A 21,606-nucleotide genomic window follows, 5' to 3' on the forward strand; every position below is an offset into this window, starting at 1 on the left:
AAGGTCGAAGAACAATGTAGCTCCACCCATGTTACAGTGAGGGAGTGACAAACCGGAAAGGTTACTGTTGCATGTCCTGTGCTTTCTCCAGAAATGTACTGGGTCTTTCCACAGCATAACTTGTTCCTATTATTTTCCACACTTGGTGAGGATGTATATTCCTCCTGTGTTATTCAGTTCATTTCTTTGCATGATATCCTTAATCCTTAGTATTTTGGAGATCATAAATGAAATATTCCTGTTTTATGTGTGACTACAAAGTGCCATCAAAATTTAGCATAGGAAGAATTGAGAAGGATATTACAGGGATCTAGATGACTCTTAGCAAATTAAATTAGACCTTTTTTTTAAAGTTTTTCTTTAAATTCCAGGTAACATACAGTGTACTATTAGTTTCAGCTGTATGGTACAGGATTCAGCATTTCCATATGTTACCCACTGCTCATCACAGCAAGTGCGCTCCTGGAAGCCCAGTGCTCCATCCATTGACAGAGCCAGGCTAAAGTGGAACGTTTGAGACCTGTGTTCTCATCTTACATTTTAGGGTCTTGCAGTGAGAAAAAAATTTGTATCTCCAATTATCTTAAATCTGAAAGCAAGTCTATTTTTAAAGCAAGTTCTAGCTTAGGTTGCCTGATGCGCAAGTGCTCTAGCTGTATCCTTCAGTAAGCATCAGGAATTATCCAGCATATTATCTTGTTAAAACTTTGTTACAACCAATGTCAAGGAAATGTGTCCAATTATGTTAGTAATGAAAACCAATATAGTCGGGGCGCCTGGGTGGCTCAGATGTTAAGCGTCTGCCTTCGGCTCAGGTCATGATCCCAGGGTCCTGGGATCGAGCCCCGCATCGGGCTCCCTGCTCTGCAGGAAGCCTGCTTCTCCCTCTCCCACTCCCCCCGCTTGTGTTCCCTCTCTCGCGGTGTCTCTGTCAAATAAATAAATAAAATCTTAAAAAAAAAAAAACAATAAAGTTGGTGGCAAAGTCAGTTGGCCTCTCACAGTGGGGGCTGCCCGACTATAGTTGGAACTTCAGGGATTGTGTCCGAAAAAAGGCCTAAGGCATGTCTTTACGAGTTGGGCACCATCCCCCCAAAACACTCATAAGCTTTCTTTGTAACTTACCAGGAAAAACTTAACATACCTGTTTGTCCTCATTTTGAGAATAAACCTATTCTATATTGTATGCTTACTATTGACTAGAGCTGTGCTAAGTCCCTTTCATGGATTAGCTTATTAATAATGTTCATAACTTTCCCAGGAGATTGGTAATATTTTTAGGCTCAGTTTGGAAATGAAATTTGGGATGATTGAGTCACTTAGCTAGCATCAAAATCCAGATAATGTGAATCTGAGGTGGGATCTTGGTTTCTGTCTTAATGGAGTGGGTGTGCATCCATCCATAGAGCAAATTAGGTCACAAGGAGAAGATTGGTGTAATAGTACTTAGGGCATCATCTGCAGGACAGTTCATTGATTTGGTGCAATCAGGTTAGGGTGAACTGACCTTGAAGCATTTCGTTAGGTAAAAGCCAGGGTAAGAGCATTTCTGTCGGCATTAAGCTACGACAGTTTTGTGTTTGTGTTAAATCAGAATTAGCACTACCTGGGTGGCCCCCAAGCTGCAAGTGTAAGTTGTGGGTTGATGGTGTCCCCAGATGCCAGTGAAAGAAAATGCAAACCCGTCCGGAGCAACTCTAAATTCAGGCTTCAAAGTATTCCCACCAAATTCATAAGGGAAGGGCGGGGCTGCCAGGGCCAGAGTCAACCACAACACCGGACAGCACAATCAGGCCCGCGAAGGCCGTGTGTGCGGGGTGATTACGAGACTTACTTAAAAAAAAACTTAAGAGATTTCATAGAAGTGGCTGCAAGTATAAGAAATAGCAAGCCTATCAAGCCGTAGACTGTAAGATCAAGTAGGACACAGAAATTTAAAATACAAGCACTGAACTGGAAGACCCAGTGGGTGGTGGCACGGTAAAGTGGGCCTGGGGAGTCTGAAAGAGGCCCATGGAACGCAGGACTCCGCGGCGGCCTGGAGGAGGGGGCGAGAGGGGCGACTGCCCTTTACCGGGCCTCCGGGGTTCGGGGGGGACGAGTGCGCGGGAGCGGGCGGCGTGGCGACCGTGTACCCATGCTCCTGGGGCACACGCCAGGTCACGGGACAGGGCCGGTGTCGTGGTAGCTGCGGAAGTCCGTGGAGTGTGACCCGCGCCCGCGGGCAGCTGCTGTGAATACCCCGACCGGAAATGCCTCCGGCCCCGCTCGGCCGAGCTTCCGCTCCGGGGGCGACCTCACGCTACGTCACGGGCCCCACGACCCCTAGGGGCGCGGCGGCGCGGCGCTCGGGCGGGACTTCCGAGCAGCAGGACTTCCGGCCGCTGACTGACGGGCGCAGCCTCGCCGGCGGCGGCAGCAGCTGCAGCAGCATCAGCAGCAGCGGCAGCGGCAGCGGCGGCGGCGGCGCCTGAGCCCTGAGGCGACAGCGGCGGCGGCGGCGGAGGCTACGGGCCGCGGCCTGCGGACTACGGGCGGCCGGGGCGGGCGGGCGCGCCGGCGGACAGCGGGCCGCGCTGGCGGCGGCGGTGGCCGCGATGATGGAGATCCAGATGGACGAGGGCGGCGGCGTGGTGGTGTACCAGGACGACTACTGCTCCGGCTCGGTGATGTCCGAGCGGGTGTCGGGCCTGGCGGGCTCCATCTACCGCGAGTTCGAGCGCCTCATCCACTGCTACGACGAGGAGGTGGTCAAGGAGCTCATGCCGCTCGTGGTCAACGTGCTGGAGAACCTGGACTCGGTGCTCAGCGAGAACCAGGAGCACGAGGTAGAGCTGGAGCTGCTGCGCGAGGACAACGAGCAGCTGCTCACCCAGTACGAGCGGGAGAAGGCGCTGCGCAAGCAGGCCGAGGAGGTGCGTGGGCCGGGCCGGCCGCCCGGAGACCCTCCCCGCCCCGCCCCGCCCCGCCCCGCCCCGGCGGCCGCGCCCGGGGGCCGGGAGCTCCCCACCGTGCTCCTGCCCCGGAACCCCCAGCCGACCTCACCATCCCCACCCTGCTTCGGCCTCAGAGCCTCCGGCCGACCTCACCACCCCCCCACCGCTCCGGCCCCGGAGTCCCCGGCCGACCTCAACCCCCACTGCTTCGGCCCGGGAGCCCCCGACCCGGCGCCTTCCCTGCTCCGCCCCGGAATCCCCTGCCGCCATCCCCCTCTGCTCCGCCCTTAAGCCCCCGGCAGCCACCCTCTCCTGCTCCGCCCTTGAGCCCCCGGCCGCCGCCCCCCCCCCCCCCCCCCGCTCCACTCCGGAGCCCCTGGCGGCACAGGAGCCTGCAGCCTCAGCGGCCCCGAACCTCACACCAGGCCTCGCTTCCTCCCCCATACCCACCTCTCATTCCAGATGTCCGTTCGTGTGTGTGTGTGTGTGTGTGTGTGTGTGTGTGTGTGTGTGCGCGCAAACCGGCTTCCTAAATAGACCCCATTACTGTGTTTGGCTGCTGCAATTCTAAATCCAGCTAGAAAAGGGATATCTGATCTTAGGATTCTGCGTCTGGAAGCGGTCTGTTGTCACAAGATCTTTCCCTTGTCCCTGGCCCAGTGTTTCCGAGGTCTGTGACATGGATGAGTTTGGTGATTGATGTAAACACCTAAGGAGAGAGCCACGGTTGGGTTGCCACCCTGGCACCGGAGAAGGACTCCAGGTTTCTGGAGGTGATGTCTTTGCCCTGTCCTCCCCTCAGTTGGGAAGGTTGTTAGCTTATCTGGGAAAGGCTGAGAAATTCCACTCTGGCTTCTGAGAAATTACAAATGGAATTTTGAATTATTTGATGGCATTCTAGGATATCTCCATAACCTGGAAATCACTTCTTCATGAACCAGTTTGCTGAACCGTGCATTGTAGGAAACACTGCTTGCCTTCATTCATTCACCATCAAACATTTAGCTCCCAGTATGCCAGACCCAAGGATGCAGGGGATTTGGGCTCCCATCCCTGCTTTGCTCCTCTGACCTTGGCCTCATCGCGTGCCCAGTCTGGATTTTGATTTTCCATCAAATGAATCATTTGCCCTAGGTGATCTCTCAGCTTCTCGGATGTTCTGTTATTCTAGGCATTAGGTGATATTCTCTGCTTTATGAATACAGAGTTTCTTATTAAATGAGCCACATTTTTTTTTTTCCAGTTGATTAGACTTAACACGTTTTTTACTTTAGTATTGAAATAGAAGATTGTTTCAGTGTTTGGGCTTTTTCTTAAATCAGAGTGGTTTATGTCCTAGTTTGGTTTAAAGCATGTTTATAAAAACTTAAAGTGCTTTATATCATTCCTACTTTTGGTAATTATTTTGCTTTTGGATTTCATACGTCTGTCAAGAGGCTGTTGTTTATTGATTGGGGTGTCAAGCTGTGAACTGGTTTAAAGGTCCCAACTTAAGGGTATGCAAGAGCTCATAGGATTTTAGGGTTGAGAGTGGCCCTAGGCATTTACTGGGGAAGAAGTGGACCCAAGAAGGTGGGGTGCTGGACGAAGATCACATGCCCTAGAAGAGCCACAGCGAACCCAGTCTACCCTGAATCCTGGCCTGGGTTCTTCTTTCTATATCATGCTGCTGTGGGAGATCAGTGAGCTTCACTTCCAGAATACTGGAGTTCTGGGGTTCCCTTGCCCGGCCATGGGGCTGGGGCTGCTTCCCTAGTGCTGGGCAGTGCCCTCCACTTCTCTGACTCCTCTCTGCACCCACGTAATGTCTAACTGATGATGTTTTGAGTAAGTTTGTTTTCTTTCTTCTCGTACCTCTGTGGTCAGCATTGTGGATGAGAAGACACTGAAGGGGGAAAATCCAGATGGACAACCTTAAGGCTACGAACCATAACCATCTAGCTTAAAAATTAGCTCAGTATTCATGAGGCCTCTGCTCTGCTCTGTACAGCTCAAGTTCAGCCATGAGTGACTGCTTCTGGCCTCCCCCTCGCACTCCCCTGGACTAAGAGCCAGAGGGTGTACGTGTGGTTTGCAGGACACTGTCTTTAACGCTGTGAAGAGAAGCGGCACAGAGCTTCCTGAGCAGAGAGCCACGAAGCAAACAAATGCTTGGCTAGCCAGCACAAAGCTGTGGTTAGATGCTAACAGGATGCCCTTGCAAAGACCTCAGGTGATGTTACAACTAAGGAAAAGGGCCAAATACCGTAACCATTTTGACATTGTATCGTGTTCATTAAATCCAACAGACAGTCATTTCCAGTTTTGTGGAAAAGACCACTTCTTTTCCTAGGCGGGGAATTGAGATCACAGATGTGTGTTTGATAATACAGAAGCTGGAACGTCACAGGCTGAGACACACTCATGTTGCCCAGTAGCTGCTGCGTCTCTGGCCACTCTGCTCAAGAAGGCTTAGTCAGAGCTGGGTAACCCAAGCCGCCTGCAGTCTTCCAAGCAGGCGGAACCTGCAGGTTTTGTTTAAAAAGCCTTGAGCAGAGCAAATATCCCTGTCCCTCACTTACTGCCCATGATAACAGCAACAAGAGATGGGGAGTATGTTCTAGGTCTGGCTAGAGATAGTGGGCTCCAAGGAGTGGGGCCGAGGCCCAGAGTCCACAGACGCAGGCTTGAGTGCCAGCCCTGCCCTTGGGAGCTGCACTTCCATCGACCAGTCTGCCCCTCTCTGGCTGCCGTGGCCACCTCCGTAAAGCAAGGGAGTTGCCAGCCCTGAAGCTGCTTTCATATCAAGTGCCAAGTCCCATTGTTGGCTGTTGTTTTCCTGAAGAACTGCGGAGAGACGGGTTTAGTTGAGTCGGGTGAGAGAGCACCTTGATGGATTTGCAGATGGCAAGTGCGGGCATCTCGGTCTCTGGTTGTGTGGGCTTTGCACTTATAACTGACTTCATTGAGTCCTGCTCAAGCTTGCAGGGCTGGCTTCTAAAATTTCTACAGAGACCTTAAAAATGCTGAATCTTTATCTAATTTCCTACCATTAGGAAAGGCTGGAAGTGGGCAGTTGAGTGGGAGGACTGGAGCGTGAGGAGATGCCCACCTGGTGTGACCCTGCAAGAGGAACAGGCGGAGGGCTCCCCAGATAGCAAAGAGCCCTCTTCCCTGCAGAGGTCAGGCATGTAGCACATAGGATGAAAAATCAGTAGCTGTTGTTGCATCAAACTCATCTCAGCCCTAAAGAAACTACTAGTAATACCCCGAACTCCTACAAGACTGTCCAGTGTACGTGGGTATTTGCTGAGGCCCCGGCATCTGCTGCTTCGTAAGAAAGGCACCCAACAGGAGGAAAGTTTTACCCCAAACTGTTTGTTTCTGGTTACATAAAAGTAATTCAGTTTGCGGGAGAACATTTGGATAGGATTAAGCTGGAGGGAGGAAAAGCCCTAATCCTCCTCTGTAGAGATGACCAATCTGCCTTTTCTTCTCAGTGAATTGATGCACTGAAGCGGAGGTTTTCTTCTGGTTTCCCACATTACAAACAGCAAATTCACCTTGGACAAGACATGGGATTTCTTTTCTTGCCATGTTGTACTATTAAAAACAGTTTTTAAAAATTATTTTTTTGGGGGCGCCTGGGTGGCTCAGTTGGTTAAGCAACTGCCTTCAGCTCAGGTCATGATCCTGGAGTCCCAGGATCGAGGACCCGCATCGGGCTCCCTGCTCAGCAGGGAGTCTGCTTCTCCCTCTGACCCTCCCCCCTCTCATGTGCTCTCTTTGTCATTCTCTCTCTCTCAAATAAATAAATAAAATCTTTAAAAAAAATTATTATTTTTTTTAGACAAAGCCATTAAGATTAAGTGGCCAGCACTGCCTTTCCAGATTGCCTTTTAAAGGTCGACCCAAGGGCACCTGGGTGGCTCAGTTGGTTAAGTGACTGCCTTCGGACCAGGTCATGATCCTGGAGTCCCGGGATCGAGTCCCACATCGGGCTCCCTGTTCGGCAGGGAGTCTGCTTCTCCCTCTGACACTCTTCCCTCTCGTGCTCTCTATCTCTCATTCTCTCTCTCTCAAATAAATAAATAAAATCTTTAAAATAAAAAAATAAAGGTCGACCCAAGGGGTGCCTGGGTGGCTCAGTCGTTAAGCGTCTGCCTTCAGCTCAGGTCATGATCCCAGGGTCCTGGGATCGAGCCCCGCATCGGGCTCCCTGCTCGATGGGAAGCCTGCTTCTCCCCCTCCCACTCCTCCTGCTTGTGTTCCCTCTCTCGCTATGTCTCTCTGTCAAATAAATAAATAAAATCTTTAAAAATAAATAAATAAAGGTCGACCCAAGATAGCTGTACCAAGTCTGCAGGAGAACAACCAGAGCTCCCTTAAAAATGGAGACAAAGAGGTGCTTCCCAGCCAGATTGGACATGTGGGGGAGGGGCCCCGACCCCTGCCTGTCCTCCGGGGGCAGAAACTCTCTGGGCTGCTGGCCACAGCTACACAGCAGGGTCAAGGACTGCTATAGTTACTTCTTCCCAAACGGGGGCTTCTAAATTAAAGTTAATATCTGGGTTTTGCAGGTTATTTTATTTTATTATTATTTCTTTTTAAGATTTTTTTTATTTATTTATTTGACAGAGCACTAGAGAAAGAGAGAGCAGGGGTAGGGGCAGAGGGAGAAGCAGACTCCCCACCAAGCAAGGAGCCCAGTGCAGGACTGAATCCCAGGACCCTGAGATCATGACCTGAGCCGAAGGCAGACGCTTAACCGACATCCATCTGGGCACCCCTATTTTATTATTTTTTTAAAAGATTTTATTTATTTTGAGAGAGAGAAGGAGCAGAGGGAGAGAGAGAATTCAAGCAGACTCTGTGCTGAGTGCAGAGCCCGACTCAGAGCTCCATCCCAGGACCCTGAGATCATGACCTGAGCTGAAATCAAGAGTCAGATGCCTAATCAACTGCACCACACAGGTGCCCCTGTGGGTCTTTTTATTAAAAAAAATTTTTTTAGGGCACCTGGGTGGCTCAGTCGTTAAGCGTCTGCCTTCCGCTCAGGTCATGTTTCCAGGGTCCTGGGATTGAGCCCCACATCAGGCTCCCTGCTCGGCGGGAAGCCTGCTTCTCCCTCTCCCACTCCCCCGGCTTGTGTACTTTCTCTCACTGTGTCTCTCTCTGTCAAATAAATAAATAAAATCTTAAAAACAAAACAAAACTTTTTTAAAATAAAGTCTACCCCCAGTGTGGGGCTGAAACTCACGACCCTGAGATCAAGAGTTGCACTCCTCCTACTCAGCCAGCCAGGTTCCCCACTGGTTTTTTTATTTTAAAGTTTTCTAAAACTTCCTGTATTAGAATCATTTCTAGAAGTTGCAGAAATAACACCCTGCACCCAGATTCCCAAGTGGGAACATTTTTCTACCTTGCTCTTCCTTCTGTCTCTCCACCCCTCCCTCTCGCTCTGCATGACCTCCAGGGTCCTGCTTGTCCCCATAGCCTCCTCTCTTCTGGATTGGGTCCTCGCTTTCTGCTTTTTGCAACCGCGACGATTGTGACATCACAGGACCCCTGTTTTGTGGGATGCCCCCCAGTTTGGCAGGAAGCCCCCGGAGGTGATGTCGTGTGCTTCTCTGAGTGTCTGAAACCCTTGCTGTGTGCAGGACAGGTGTCAGGAGACGAGGCCCAACAAGCACGGGACAGGGTCCCTCTCTCAGGCCCCATTCGTCAGGAGGGTTGCAGGACGGCCTGTTACTACAGCAGACAACCAGGGGCGCCGCCAGCAGCCGGGCCAGCGTGCCTTTTCAGGCATGTGATGCCTGTGCTCTGGGAAACGTCCGGGTGTTAGCTCCCCTGTCCCACCGCTCACCGAGTCCCAGCCATTCTTTTGGCCCAATTTTGGTTTTAGGCACCTTTCTCGTCTCCTTTGCCACTGTCCTGGTTCCAGTTGGCGCCTCCCACTGGCCTCCCGGCCTCGCTCCCTGTCCCAGCCCTTCCTCAGCCAGAGGGAACTTTTGCAAAGGCGCGTCCCATCTCCCCTCCCCCGTGTTCCCGGCAGTCCGGATGCCAGACTCGGCTGCAGGCTTTGGGGATTGGATCTGGGGGCAGGCACCCGGTGGGGAGGTACTGGGGGAGACATTACTGGACACCCACGTGCTGATGAGGTAGGCGTGTGGGATGCGCAGTGACAGGTGGGGATGGGACTACTCTGGGTAGAGAGAGAGAGAGAGGATCCCCTCCTGCTTGAACCCTGCCAGGCCTGGCCTCGCTCTGATGCGGTCGCCAGGCCCACCTCCCTCTGGGGCCTGTTCCCTGCGCCGCCCCCCTGCGTGCGGTTCCAGTTCCTGGGCACCCCTGCCTTCCTGGCGTCTGGCACGAGGGCTGCACAGAGCGCATCCAGATGCTGAATGCTTAGATGAATTAGGGCCCAGCTAGAGGGATAGGTCCCTGTGCCGCGCACCCCGGCACCCTACGGCTGCCTCCTGCCTGATTAAGGGGGCAGTGCCCTTCTAGCTCTTTCTACCCCAAGGCTGGTTCTTTTCCTGCTGACGACACACCTCAAAGAGATGCTAGCCACCTGTGCGTGTGCAGATGAAGAGAGAGGAGGCTTTCCTCTGCCTCTGTGCACACCACACCCAACAGTGTGTCTGGTCCCTGAAGGGCAAGGGCTCTGTGGTTGAGCTGGTAGAGCAGTGGTCTGTTCAACACAACCTTCTGTGAGGATGGAAATTTCTCGTTCGTGCTGTCTGCTTCAGTAGCTGATGACCACACGGGGCCACTGACACTTCACGTATGGCTCATGCAACAGAGGAAGCGAGTTCTTATTTTACACCATTTTAATGAGTTTAAACAGCCACACATCACTAGGGCCCCCAGCACAGGCAGCCCCGCCCCAGGCCACAGAGCACGGGAGCCTTCAGCTCTCCGGGGAGGGCGGGCAGGTGACACAGGGAAACGCTGTTCGGTGAGCACGTTCCAGAAAGAGGAGAGCTCCCGAAGCAGTAGGTTTGGTTACAGGAGACCAGACAGAAGAAAACAGTGTGAGATAAACAGCAACAAAACAGGAGTACCAGCTGTGTAGGATAGAATGGGGAGGTGAGGAAATTATCAAAAGGCTGTGAAGAATTTGGCGAGAAGTCCCCAGCGCCTAGAAATGCTGGTGTCACGGCCCACGGCGAGATCTTTGACCCTGGGCTATATCTTCATTTCTGTGTTTCTTTCTTTCTAACACCTTTATGGAGGTGAATGCACTGAACTGTATGTATTTGTGCAGTTTGGTGAGTCTCGACATGTGTACACCCAGAAACCCACCCAGAGTGGCCACCATCCCTGAGTGTCTCCTGCCCCTTGGTGACCTCCCCCTGCTTCCCCATCCCCACTGGTCTGCTCTCCATCACTGTAGAGTCCTGCACGTTCTCCAGAACTTCATATAAATAGAATTGTGCAGGTGTTTTGTCTTTTTCTGTCTGGCTTCTTTTGGTCAGCATAATGATGTTGAGATTCTTCCGGGTGGTTGTGAGTGTGGTCCTTATCCCTCCCTGTAGCGCTGAGCCCTGTGCGCATGTGGCCGTCCGTCCCTCCCCTATGGGTGGAGCGGGAGGTGGCTTCTCCGAACCCGGCTCAGATGCAGCTGCGCATCTGAGGGGTTCCCAGGGAGAGAAAGCCCAGGAGAGGTCTGGAGCAGTGGGTGGCCGGCGATAGGACCAGTCAGTCCCAAAAAAAGCACCCGAGTCACCAGGGCGGAAAAGTCTCACCCCAGGGAAGTTAGCTATCAGTCCGCGTACTCATCACCTCTCATGCGCAGAAGATTTGGGGAATGCCAGGTTAAGCGGGGGACAGGTCCTTGTCCTGGAGGACCACACCTCACTTAGTAGGGTTTGGGCAGCAAAAGTTGGCACGTTTAGATTCTGACTGTCTGCAGCGACAGATTCAAAGTGACGCCTCTCACAAGAGTCTCCGTGCACCCCTCCCCAGAAACTTCATGCACTCTGGGTGCCTGACCCCTTCATGGGCTCTTCTCCTCACTGTGGAAGCCCGTGGGTGCTTGCTCACGCATGTGGCCCAGGGCCCGGGTCACGTCTGCTGTGTTCATTTCTGGACAGCAAGACCCTGTGTCCACAAAGCCAGCACCCTAGGCCCGTGTGCTGTTAAACCCAGCAGCAGCCAGGCAGAAGCTGAGTGGATGAGCAAGTTAAGGGAGCCAGGGTACACTGCTGAGAATGCTCCAGAGAACACGGGGTCCTGGAGGTTCACTTCTCCCGGCGTGGGGCATCGGGCTTTTAGTTTTATCTTCCTTTTCCTTCCGTCCCACATTACCAACCACATCATGTATTTTATGTGTCCTATGTATATATTTTATATAGCCTGTCTCTTAATATATAAAATGTTTATTAATATTTAATATGTAAACATAACCATAACATTCTTTTGGGCACACACACAGATTTTTTGTGTCTGTCTTGCCAACCCTTGGAAATCACTATGAATTAAACCAGTGCCGTTCGTTGGGATTCCATTCAGGCGGATGCTGAATCAGTGGTCCCTTTAACACAAACGTGAGGAAACTTTGCTTTTTTTTATGACTCCAGCGCAATTCTTGGATTCCTGCACGGGGGTGGAGTGATCTCTCAGACATGTGTGTCATGCTAGAATACAGACTTGCGCTTCCGTCCCTCTGCCGTGCACCCCCCCAGCGAGCCATCTCGCTCCATCCTGCTCTACTCCCCTGCCTACCCTGCATTTCACGTCTGTGTGCTGACCCCATTGTGGAAAATGGAAAGAAAGCTGTAAAGAACATCTGTGCTTTGAGGTCTCAGGGGTTCACCCCCCCCCCCCGCCGGGAGCGCCTGGTAAATATTTGATCACTATAAACACTGTATGAGGGAGTCAGCCCCCACACACGGAAGCCTGTGCCCCACAGCCTGAGTGTTTACCGCTCTGCCTGCCTAAAATAAAAGTCTAAAAAAGAGCACTTTTCTTTTGGAAATCCGTTCTATCCCCTCACTGCCCCCAGAAGGAATTGATCGAAGAAAATGAGATCTCTGATTCCCTTTGGGTTCATTTCCAACAAACCAGCCAGAACTGAATTATTTCCTATGTATGACCTTGACCTAAAGGACACAGACGAGGGGAGAATTAGAATCAATATGCTAATTTACTTTGCCATTAAAATAACCCTGGGTTATGAAAGTTGTCAGAACAGATGATTACGTTATAAAAGAGTGTTTACCTGATAATCTCTCTTGCGTTCTGGGAATCGGGGATCCTGATGTCTGCTGTGGTTTTAATTTTATATTTGACGTGAAAAGTCAGTTTATTTCTACCTGTGCTTTTTTGTACACGTCAGGAGGAATGACCTCGTTCTCTGGAACACTGAGAAAGGCCTCCTCTGGCTCCTAGTTTGGAAGAGCCCGCACTCAGGTTGTTTCAGTATGTATCTTGAGATTCACCTGAAAGCAAATTCTGAAAACCAAAGCTGAGTTTCATTTTAAAACCCAGCTCTTTGTTAGTGGGAGGGAGGGAGTAGTATACTTAAAAACAAATCTAAAAAGGGAATCATGTGTTATATATTGGTATTTAGATGCAAGAATTAGCTGTTTTGTATCTAGATGCTAAGGATAAGATGCAGGTCCCTTTGTCATAGAATGGCTAGTCATTGCTCTTCGGGCAGCTCAGAAGATCGGTCCTATGAGTGAGCGTAAACATCCTGTGGGTTATCATGTGCCTCATGACATTTTGATTAGACTTGGTTGGACAGATGATAATTTCAAATTCAAACTCGTAGTACAAACAGTGAGCGTGTGTACGAAGTTTTCGCTTTGCTGTAGTCGCGCCTTCCGGAGATCTCTGGAATTGAGATACTGCTGTGTGCAGAGGGGATTTCAGATAGAGGAGATTTGTATTTTTGTGTAATCCAGTACCACGCAGACCCACTTGACCCGAATGCTCATAGTCAAATTTTTATTCTTCTCAGTTCCAGTCCTATTTTGTTACAGTCAGATTCTACTTTAGAAATTTTTGGAAGACTTTCTTTATAGACTTGACTTAGTCTCCACCCTACACTGTCCCCCACCACTGAAAAGTCTCGATTCCCTTAAATCCAAAGTAAATGATGTGCAAATAAAAAGTTTCTGTCTTTTTGAACCCCTCTATTGGATTTTTGTGACTCTCGCTAACCCAGGTAGGACAGTGCCCTGCTCCCTTGTGGCCGTCCCCTGTGCCACCTGCTCTCTTCACTCCTGAGCTAACCGCCAACCAGGGTGCCCCTGCTCTCCCCCTTACTTGCCAAGATGACGTCTTCCCCAGTCCAGCCCTGAGCACTCCCTCCTAAGAAACAAAGATTCCGTATTTGTTTAGTCTTGGCCAGACACTGTTCCTTCACATTATTTATTCCCTATAATATTTGATGATTTCTTTGCATATTCCATTTTGGTTAAATGGCTGGCTTTTGTTTTTTGTTAACCGAAATTACTTGAATGACATTGAAATAATATCTTCAAGAGGGGAAGAAAAAGGAGGATTTCTTGGAAGCTGTAGAATGCCACGTTGTGTTTGTAATGTTTTCACAGACTCGGAGGCCTTGAGGGGCCCCCTGATCACTTCTGTCCAGTAGGATGCCCACGTCCGGGGGACCAGGGACAGAGGTTCTGGGCCGCACTCACTGTGATGCAGAAGCAGTGGTCTCACCTTGCTCAGGTGCCTCTGGGAGCTGCGCAGGGAGGGCGAGGGTCCGAGGCCAGGGTCCTCAAGTCGGCTGATGGTCACTTGTGTGTTTCTTGGGGCTCTCTGTTCACCTGGGGAGCGGCTCCCACGGGAGCACCCACGCTCCTTTGCGCAGGGGTGCCGAGACGATGGAAGGGCACCAGTTACGAAGTACTGAGCATCCCCGCCCAGTGGGGCCATCCCTTTGGCACCGGGGTTCCACGTGGCCTGAGAACCACAGACATCCTGTTGACCATTGTGGGATCTGTCTCCCTGCCACCTGCTGTGGCCTTGAGAATGCCTGTGTACACAGCCTCACTTAGCTGCTTTCTCTCTTGGTTCATGTCTCCATATTTCCTGATGCTGAAAGCCTTCAAATATCAAGGTCAGAGGATTTCTGCCTGTGACCTGGTTTGGGGCTAGCTCCATCAGGAATCTGTAGGCATGGTTTTAGGGCATGACAAAGCATTTTGGCACTGTCACTCAGGTTGGATTCTAATGATCACCTATCAGGATAGATTTAAGTAAGTCTCTCTTGACCTTCATAAGAATCTGGAAGCGGGCTTTCTGACACCATCTATAGTTTTGAAATCTCTCAGCTGACTTCCACCTCTCAAGTGCAGGTGATGCATGAGCAAACATAGAGGGGACATGTCCCTGAAATGACTCCTTTTCTTTGTGTGACACCGCAGGGGTGCAGCCCGCAGGTCGGGACCCCATCCCGAGGCCCAGAGAGCCGGTGCTTTTGGACAGGCAAACTGCTTATGCAAAAATAAACATATCGAGTGACTCCGGATGGTTCTCAAGTTAATCCAGAAGGATAAGCAAGTGGGAATAACCAAGAAAATGTTGAAAAGGGGACTTGAAAGGATGACTTACGTGTCCGATATTAAGGGATAATGGAGCAGTCCACGTTCAGAGAAAGCTCTGACCTGGCTCACAAATAAACCGAAATCTGTATTAGGATTGAGCACGTGAGAAAGGTGGCATTTCAGAGTGACAAAGGAAGGAGAAATGATGAAGTACGCTTGTGTAGTGCACACACAACTGTGTCCCGGGGAAGCACCTGCCACGTGGAAGACGGGGTCCTCACAGATCACGAGGAACAGCAGGAACACGGTGGCAGGCAGGGCGTCAGACAAGGACGTAGTAAGCTGTTTGGGACTGATACGTATTGTGGTCACCAGGGAACTGAAACTCAGGATGGTTACGGCGGGCCGGGTCCCACCGTCAGGCTGGCAGCACCGCTGTCCAGCTCTGGTCCCTAGGCATCCAGGCCCTGGGAGAGGCTCCTGCCCCAGCCTGCGCAGAGTGAGCTGGGCGGCCCCTCCGAGGGGTCGTAGCCGCTCGCGGGCCCAGGACCACGGTCTCCCATCGCAGGAAGCCATGGGGCATTTCCACAGGCCGTGACCCCAGTGACGCTTTAGAGCAGCTTTGAAGCCCAACAGCAGGTAATTGATGGAGTAAGCTCTGCTCTGCACACACATGCCTACCGACACTGGAAGTGGGAGAGTATGTTTCTTGATGCAGGAAGACACTTCAGGTTACGCGGCTGAAGATAATGGTCCCCAGAATTCCTTGTATAAGAGGTAGTGCATCGGCCCTGTATGCTCGTGTGCACGCGTGTGCACACATGCATGCACATCTGGAAGGACATCGCCTCATGTTAACCGACTCTGGGTGGTACAATTACGGTTTTTTAAAAAATATTCTTCTCGTAATACTCCCGCCTGATGTTCCCACAGAAGCACAATGTTGCACGTGCTCCGGTTAATTTTTTTAACTAACAGGAACTAAAATTACCCAAATGAAAACATACCCGTATCATCCAGTTAATAACCTTTGTTTCTTCTTCAGATGCTGCTTGTGTCCAGGTGAGTCAAACTGTGTGCTGGCGGTTTGTGCACAGCTGAGCCGCCCGTGTGCACTTTCCTGGCTGCGGGGTGGTGGTGCTTTACGTGGCTGGAGCTGTGAGGCTGCCAGCCTGGCTCCCCACGCACCCTTCCCGGCCCCTGCCCACCCCGCCCTCTCCAGCTCCGCACACCACAAAACTGAGGTGTCGACAGCTCCCCCCCAAGAGCTGTTGTAGGAACTACAGCTGGTGGCATCAGCGTGGGGACCCCACCCCCGCCCCCACCCCCGCGACCCTGGGGTGGCCGCAGGTGCCCATTCCTCCCCTCTCCCAGAGGCCTGCATCCATACCTGGCTTTCAGTGTGGAGCCAGGAGCCCTCCCAAGATCTTTCAAGAGTTGTCTTTGTTTTTGTTTATTGGCAAAGTGCTTTCTTTTCACTTGGTTTGATGATAGTTTTGCTCAGACACTTTCTGTGTTGTAAGGGAAAGATTCCAAAGACCAAGCCCCGTTGGTTATTCCAGTAGCGATGGCTTCCTGAACCGAGCATAACTGAACACAGATTAGGAGCAAAGTAGACTTGACCTGATGTAGGTGTTTAGTGTTGGTAAGAGTCATGTTACTCTTCTGGAAAAGGACCAGCGGCATGATTTGTGGGGCCCGCTGTGGAAATGGAAGTTTGGGGTCCCTTGTTCAAGAATTATTAAGACTTTCAAGATGGTCGGGCACCTGGGTGGCTCAGTTGTTAAGCGACTGCCTTCGGCTCAGGTCATGATCCCAGGGTCCTGGGATCGAGCCCCGCATCGGGCTCCCTGCTCAGGGGGAAGTCTGCTTCTCCCTCTCCCACTGCCCCTGCTTGTGTTCCCTCTCTCGCTGTCTCTCTCTCTGTCAAATAAATAAATAAAATCTTTAAAAAAAAAAAAGACTTTCAAGATGGTGACAGATCATTAAAGGAAGCATGAGTGTTCCTACATCAGGGCCCCGTGAGACTCTATGGAGAGCTGACTAGAAGGTTCTAGAGGTATTAACTCCCGGGAAACTCGTCTGGCCCCGCTCCTGGACGGTGCGTGTCAGGGTTTGCCCACAGAGGGTGGCAGGCGGTGTGACCCTTCTGTGAGCCCTGCTGTCACCTGGCATCCCACATTCACGACGCCTGCCCTTTTCTCCTCCTGTGCGCAGAAATTCATCGAATTTGAAGATGCCTTGGAACAAGAGAAGAAAGAGCTGCAAATCCAGGTGGAACACTATGAGTTTCAGACTCGCCAGCTGGAATTGAAGGCCAAAAACTATGCAGATCAGAGTAAGTAGCTGGGGGGTGGGAGGGTGGAGTGGGAATTGCTTTTGAATGTGTGTGTTGTAAGACTGGGCCCAGCTGGGAAGGATGTGGAGAGGCTTTGATAGAAGCCGGCGGCTGCCTTCTTTCGCTGTGATTCCCTCAACCACTAGTTTATACCTTCACACTGCTCCATGTCTCCGTAATCAGCCTCAAATCCTGTGCAGAAATCGATAAATAAGGCCCCTTTGATGACAAAGCATTTTTGCTGAATATGCGGCCTAGGCCGGACCTCGCCAGCCCTTTCGATGAGAGCTCCCCATTGCGTTGCCGGCTCCTGTCTGTCTGCCACCTAGGAGACGCTGCTCTTGGGCGGTCAGAGAGCTTGCTGGGGGAGCCCGCTGAGGTGGCCAGCAGCGAGGCCAGAAGGGGTCCTCTCCAGGGCCTGCCGCACACATGGGCAGCCCCTCCCAAGGCTGGAGCAGAGGCTAGGGGTCAGACTCTCCATCCCTGGGGTAGGGGCAGCCAGGTACACGAGTCTCATGAGCCTCTGACCCCCAGTTCCTGCAGATGCCCTTGCTGCTCCTCAGTGTGTGGCCCCCAGAGAGCTGTGTAGAGATGCCGACTCTGAGGCCCCTGCTGTGAGGTGGGGGACGTGGCCTCTACGGACATCGCGGAACCGGAGAGCCTGTGGTGGTGCTGGAGATGTGGACTGGTGTCACCTGTTAGATCTGTTTAAGGAAGCAGGGAAGGTGGGAGACGGGGGAGCAGGGTGGCTCACACATGGAAGGACCACACCCGTGGGTGCCAGGCCCGTGACAGGCACGTGCCTTGCCTCACTCTGTGCGTCAGCTTCTCCACTTGCTGGGGCCACTGGGACACAGTTGAAGTTTGAACAAAGGGCCACAGATGCTCGCCCTGGTGGCGGGACGCAGGGGGCAAGATGCCCGGCAGGCCTGTCGACGAGTCAGGTGGCTCACCTGCTTGTGGCAGGCGGAGCACATGCAGAGCCAGAGGGGGCCCTCCTGGGCATCAGCCCTGCCAGCCCAGAGGTTCCATGGCCGCAGCTTGGTCTTTCCAGCCCTTGGTGTGCATCAGGGATACTTGTTGGTTCGGTCCCCATGGCAACTATCCTTGAGCTCTCTCCTATGTCATAGAGGTTACTCACGTAACTCTGCCCCCCTCTACGAGCCCCTTGCTCACGTCTTGTCTCCGCCTGACCGCGGCGAGCTCCCTGCGTCTCGGGCTGCCCAGGCACAGATAGCAGCCCTGGGTGGGTTGCAATCATCCTGGCTGTCTTGGTGGTGGAGCTGAACACTCTCCAGGCACGCAGCACACACACCACATGCCACCTAGACTGGCCGGGATCTGCCTTCTTGTGCCCCCGGGGTCTCTGCGGGCCAAACCCGTCCTGTCTGCACCAGGCATCAGTTTGTCCTGGAACCTTCTGCCCACACGCACGAGGGGAAGCAAGGAGGCGTGGCGAGGCGGGCCGTGTTGTTGACAGTCCATGGCTGTGTCTTCCAGTTTCCCGGTTGGAGGAACGAGAGTCAGAGATGAAGAAGGAGTACAACGCTCTGCACCAGCGACACACAGAGGTAGGTTCCTGGCCGTGACCCACACACAAGGACGTGGCTGCAGCCTGGCAGCTGGGTGTGCCTGCTGGCCTTGGCTGGCCTTTCTGGCCTTTTCTTTCTAATTTCCAGCTGTGCGCTGGTCAGACTCCACTCCACGAACGTGGCTTCATTGCTGGCAGAGCACTGCCGGCCTGGACAGCACCACTGGCTTGAGGGAGAGATGCCTGGGTCAGCACGGATGACTCACACAGCAGTTTTGCCCTTTGCAGATGATCCAGACCTATGTGGAGCATATCGAGAGGTCCAAGATGCAGCAAGTCGGGGGAAACAGCCAAACCGAGGGCAGCCTGCCGGGGAGGAGGTGAGGCGGGAAGCTGGAGACTGTGGCCTCTAGTGGCTCCTCGTCCCCAGGGTGCTCCGGGGCTCTGGAGCGGAGGGCAGCCTTTGGAGAGCTGCGTCCACCTCTGACTCAAAAGAGGGGGTCTGGTCAGAGTGTGTGGCTGGGGCAGGAGTGTGTGCATATGGGCCAGGCACCAGAGTGGGGCCAGGGGGATGTGGGCCTCCTGCCAGCCGTGTGCAGTCGCAAAGGCCCCAGGAAACGGGGTGGCCAGTCCTGTTCACTCAGATCCTGTGTTTGTGGATTCAGCTACTCACTAAAGTTTGTGCCTCAACATCAACCCTCGTGGGGCTTCCGCGGTCTTGTGCAGACGGCTGCAGAGACCCCGTGGTGATGGCACAGTGTGTGCAGGACGTGGGCGCTCTGGGGCCGTTTGGTGAGGTTGGAAGCCCAGCTCCGGCCCCTGTCTGGAGCAGCCTCAGGCAGCTCACCAAACACTTGCACACCTCTCTTTCTCTTTTGCAAAACAAAGCGGATATCCCCCCCTGCCGGAGGATTCGAGAATCAAGGTTCTGATTTCTATGAGATGTGGATCTGTCGGGGGGTGGGGGGCAGCGGCTCCACATCCATTGATCCAGGGCTGTCGGTGACTCTGTGGGCCTTGACCACCTGGAGTCATGAGAATTGACCGTGTTGGGCGGGTCGGGGAGGCCGGACAGCCGGCGACCCCCACGGGGAGCACATTCTCATTGTGGCAGGGCGGCACCAGCAGACTCTGGCCCTCGCTTATCTGAGCCCAGGAGCTCCGCTGCTTTTATCTGCGGGGAGGGGAGCTAACCTGCACCTTCGGTCAGGATAAGATTGGACCACTGTCTCCAAGGGCACGGACTGTCAGCGAGGCTCCCCACGGTGTTGCCAACTTGCAGGAGTTGGCCTGTGGGAGACTGAGGTCGTTGACCTGGTCCTGGGGTAGGGGGGGAAGGGTACCGACGTCCCGAGTTTCTAGTAGGTGGGAGGAGGGGCCGGAGGTTGGGATCCCAGGTCCCACAGACGGAGCTCAGCTCTTGGTCCCTTTCCAGCCATGGCCCCTCATTCCTGCGGCTGATGCCTGAAGCCCTGGTCACACCCCACCACCTGCAGAAGCTTTCTCCGGCCTGCCTCTTCGGCGGGTACACTACAAACAGGCGGGTTCAGGCCCTTCCACTGTGCGTGTGGCTATCTGGGCCCAGTGGGCAAAGCCGTTGTACCCCTGTGCTCAAGGCGTCGACTTGAAAACAGAAACACGGAACACATGTGTGAAGGCTGGGTGGCACCTGGGAAGGGTGGTGGGGATGGCCGCACGTTTCTAGACAGTCCCAGGCTTTTAGTGGACGCGTCCCTGCTGTGCACTCAGGCCCTAGAGAAAGGACCACAGGCTGCTGGTGGCGACCCCACACCAGGTGGGAAGTACGGACCAAACAGCTTAAAGGACAGAACTCTGCAGGTGTCGATCCTGAGTCAAGACTGTCTGAAGGGGGAAGTAACAGCCTCCCAGCTCCTGGCTCCCAGCTCGGGAGAGTTTCCCTTGAGCGCACCGCCACATCCTCACCCCCAGCACGCAGAAGCTACCAGGAGGATTTCTGAGTAACTGCACTTGAATGCTGACCTGGGGGGGCAGGGGCTCCGTATTGTTTTTGAGCGGGGCTGCAGCGGCTGGGCAGCTTGGGCATCCCTGATGAGTGCTGGGCTTATGGCCAGTTCCTGAGGGCTGCAGCATTCCGGAACCTTCAGGCTGGTTCCCTGCCAGTTCCCTTTAAGGCAGGAGCACCTTGAAGGTCACGAAGGAGAGAGTCCAGTGAGAAGGACCCAGTTTTCCCAGAAGCCAGGGGAGGTGGGCTCTCTGAACTCAGGACCTGGAGGCCCTGAGCGTTCAGGGTCCTAAGTCAGCATGGCCAGTGCCCCGGGCCCTGGGGATGCCACAGAAACAGGTATCCCCAGAACCTCAGGATGACGTGGGCTCAGCCCAAAACAGAAGTTGCCCAGGCACCAAAGCCGGGCCCTGAGCATCCCTAGCATTATTAGGAGCCGTCACCGGGGGCCAGGTCAGGCCTTGGTTTCTTCCTGGATGTGGAAGAGAAGAGGTCTGTGACTGCAGGCTGGGGTTGCTTTCCATGGATGCTTCCCCGGGCGACGGAGGCAGGACCTGGTCTGGGAGCCTGCTGTCACCGTGGGTCTTGTGGCTCTGTGGCTTAGTCTGGACCGAGCCTGGCACCAGGCCCTGCGGTGCTCCCTGTGCTTGGAGTTGGGTTCTGGCCCATCGTGGCCATCACCCTTCTGCTGTCAGGACTCACACTTGAGAGGGGCTGGCTCACGGAGTCCCGTCTGGGATCCCTTCTGAGGCTACACGGCAGCTCTTGGAGGCCGTGTGGGCTCTCCTCCTCCCTCAGGGAACAGGTCTGTTCTGCCTGCTGCCTGGCTGTACCCATTTGTCGCTCCTGGGTGTTTCGGGGCCTTTGGTGCCTCCGGGCGTGGCTGTCCTGGTGGGGGCTTTCTCCGCACCCAGCCAAGCCCACAGGAGCCCCTTCATTTGCAAAATGGACCCAACGGCTGCCCAGGAGAGGGAGGGGCTCTCGGCCAGATGTCTGCAGAGAGCACCCCAAGGTTGGGGTGCGTTTGATCAGCATGGTGTCCAGGCCCTTGGCTCTCCACGAATAGACCTTCCTGAGCCAAAGCACCACCGTGTGTGAGAGATTCCTGCCTGCAGAAAGAAGGCACCTGGACTGTCAGCTGAGACCCTCCGTGGACATGGCCTGCCTCCGCCATGTCCCCTTGGCCACGAGGAGGAGAGTCGTCCTGTGGGGGTGACGGCCAGAGCAGCACTTGTTTGGGAGGCAGAGGAGTGGTGCTGTGTGTCTGGGCTGCCCCATCGCCTCGCCAGCCCGCCCTCCATGTTTACCTTGCTCAACGGCCCACGGAA

The 21,606-nt window shown here is 53.5% G+C and overlaps 1 protein-coding gene across 3 annotated transcripts in view; it reads left to right on the forward strand.

The window, feature by feature from the left end:
* Positions 1–2,542: 2,542 nt before the first annotated feature.
* The window catches only part of MAPK8IP3 (mitogen-activated protein kinase 8 interacting protein 3), a 47,989-nt gene continuing 28,925 nt past the window's right edge, over positions 2,543–21,606 (forward strand). For 2 of the 3 annotated variants that reach the window (XM_028111475.2, XM_028111477.2), the window contains exons 1-4: positions 2,543–2,915; positions 16,643–16,763; positions 18,264–18,334; positions 18,583–18,674. In XM_028111475.2, coding sequence (XP_027967276.1) covers positions 2,598–2,915; positions 16,643–16,763; positions 18,264–18,334; positions 18,583–18,674 — 602 coding nt within the window. In that variant the 5' untranslated portion in view covers positions 2,543–2,597. The remainder of the gene's footprint in view (positions 2,916–16,642; positions 16,764–18,263; positions 18,335–18,582; positions 18,675–21,606) is intronic. The other variant, XM_088017273.1, reaches the window with a different exon arrangement.

Source organism: Eumetopias jubatus, unplaced genomic scaffold, assembly GCF_037043125.1.
Source record: "Eumetopias jubatus isolate StellerSeaLion01/CBP00866 unplaced genomic scaffold, mEumJub1_p1.0 scaffold_12, whole genome shotgun sequence".
In the NCBI taxonomy this organism is placed as follows: domain Eukaryota; kingdom Metazoa; phylum Chordata; class Mammalia; order Carnivora; family Otariidae; genus Eumetopias; species Eumetopias jubatus.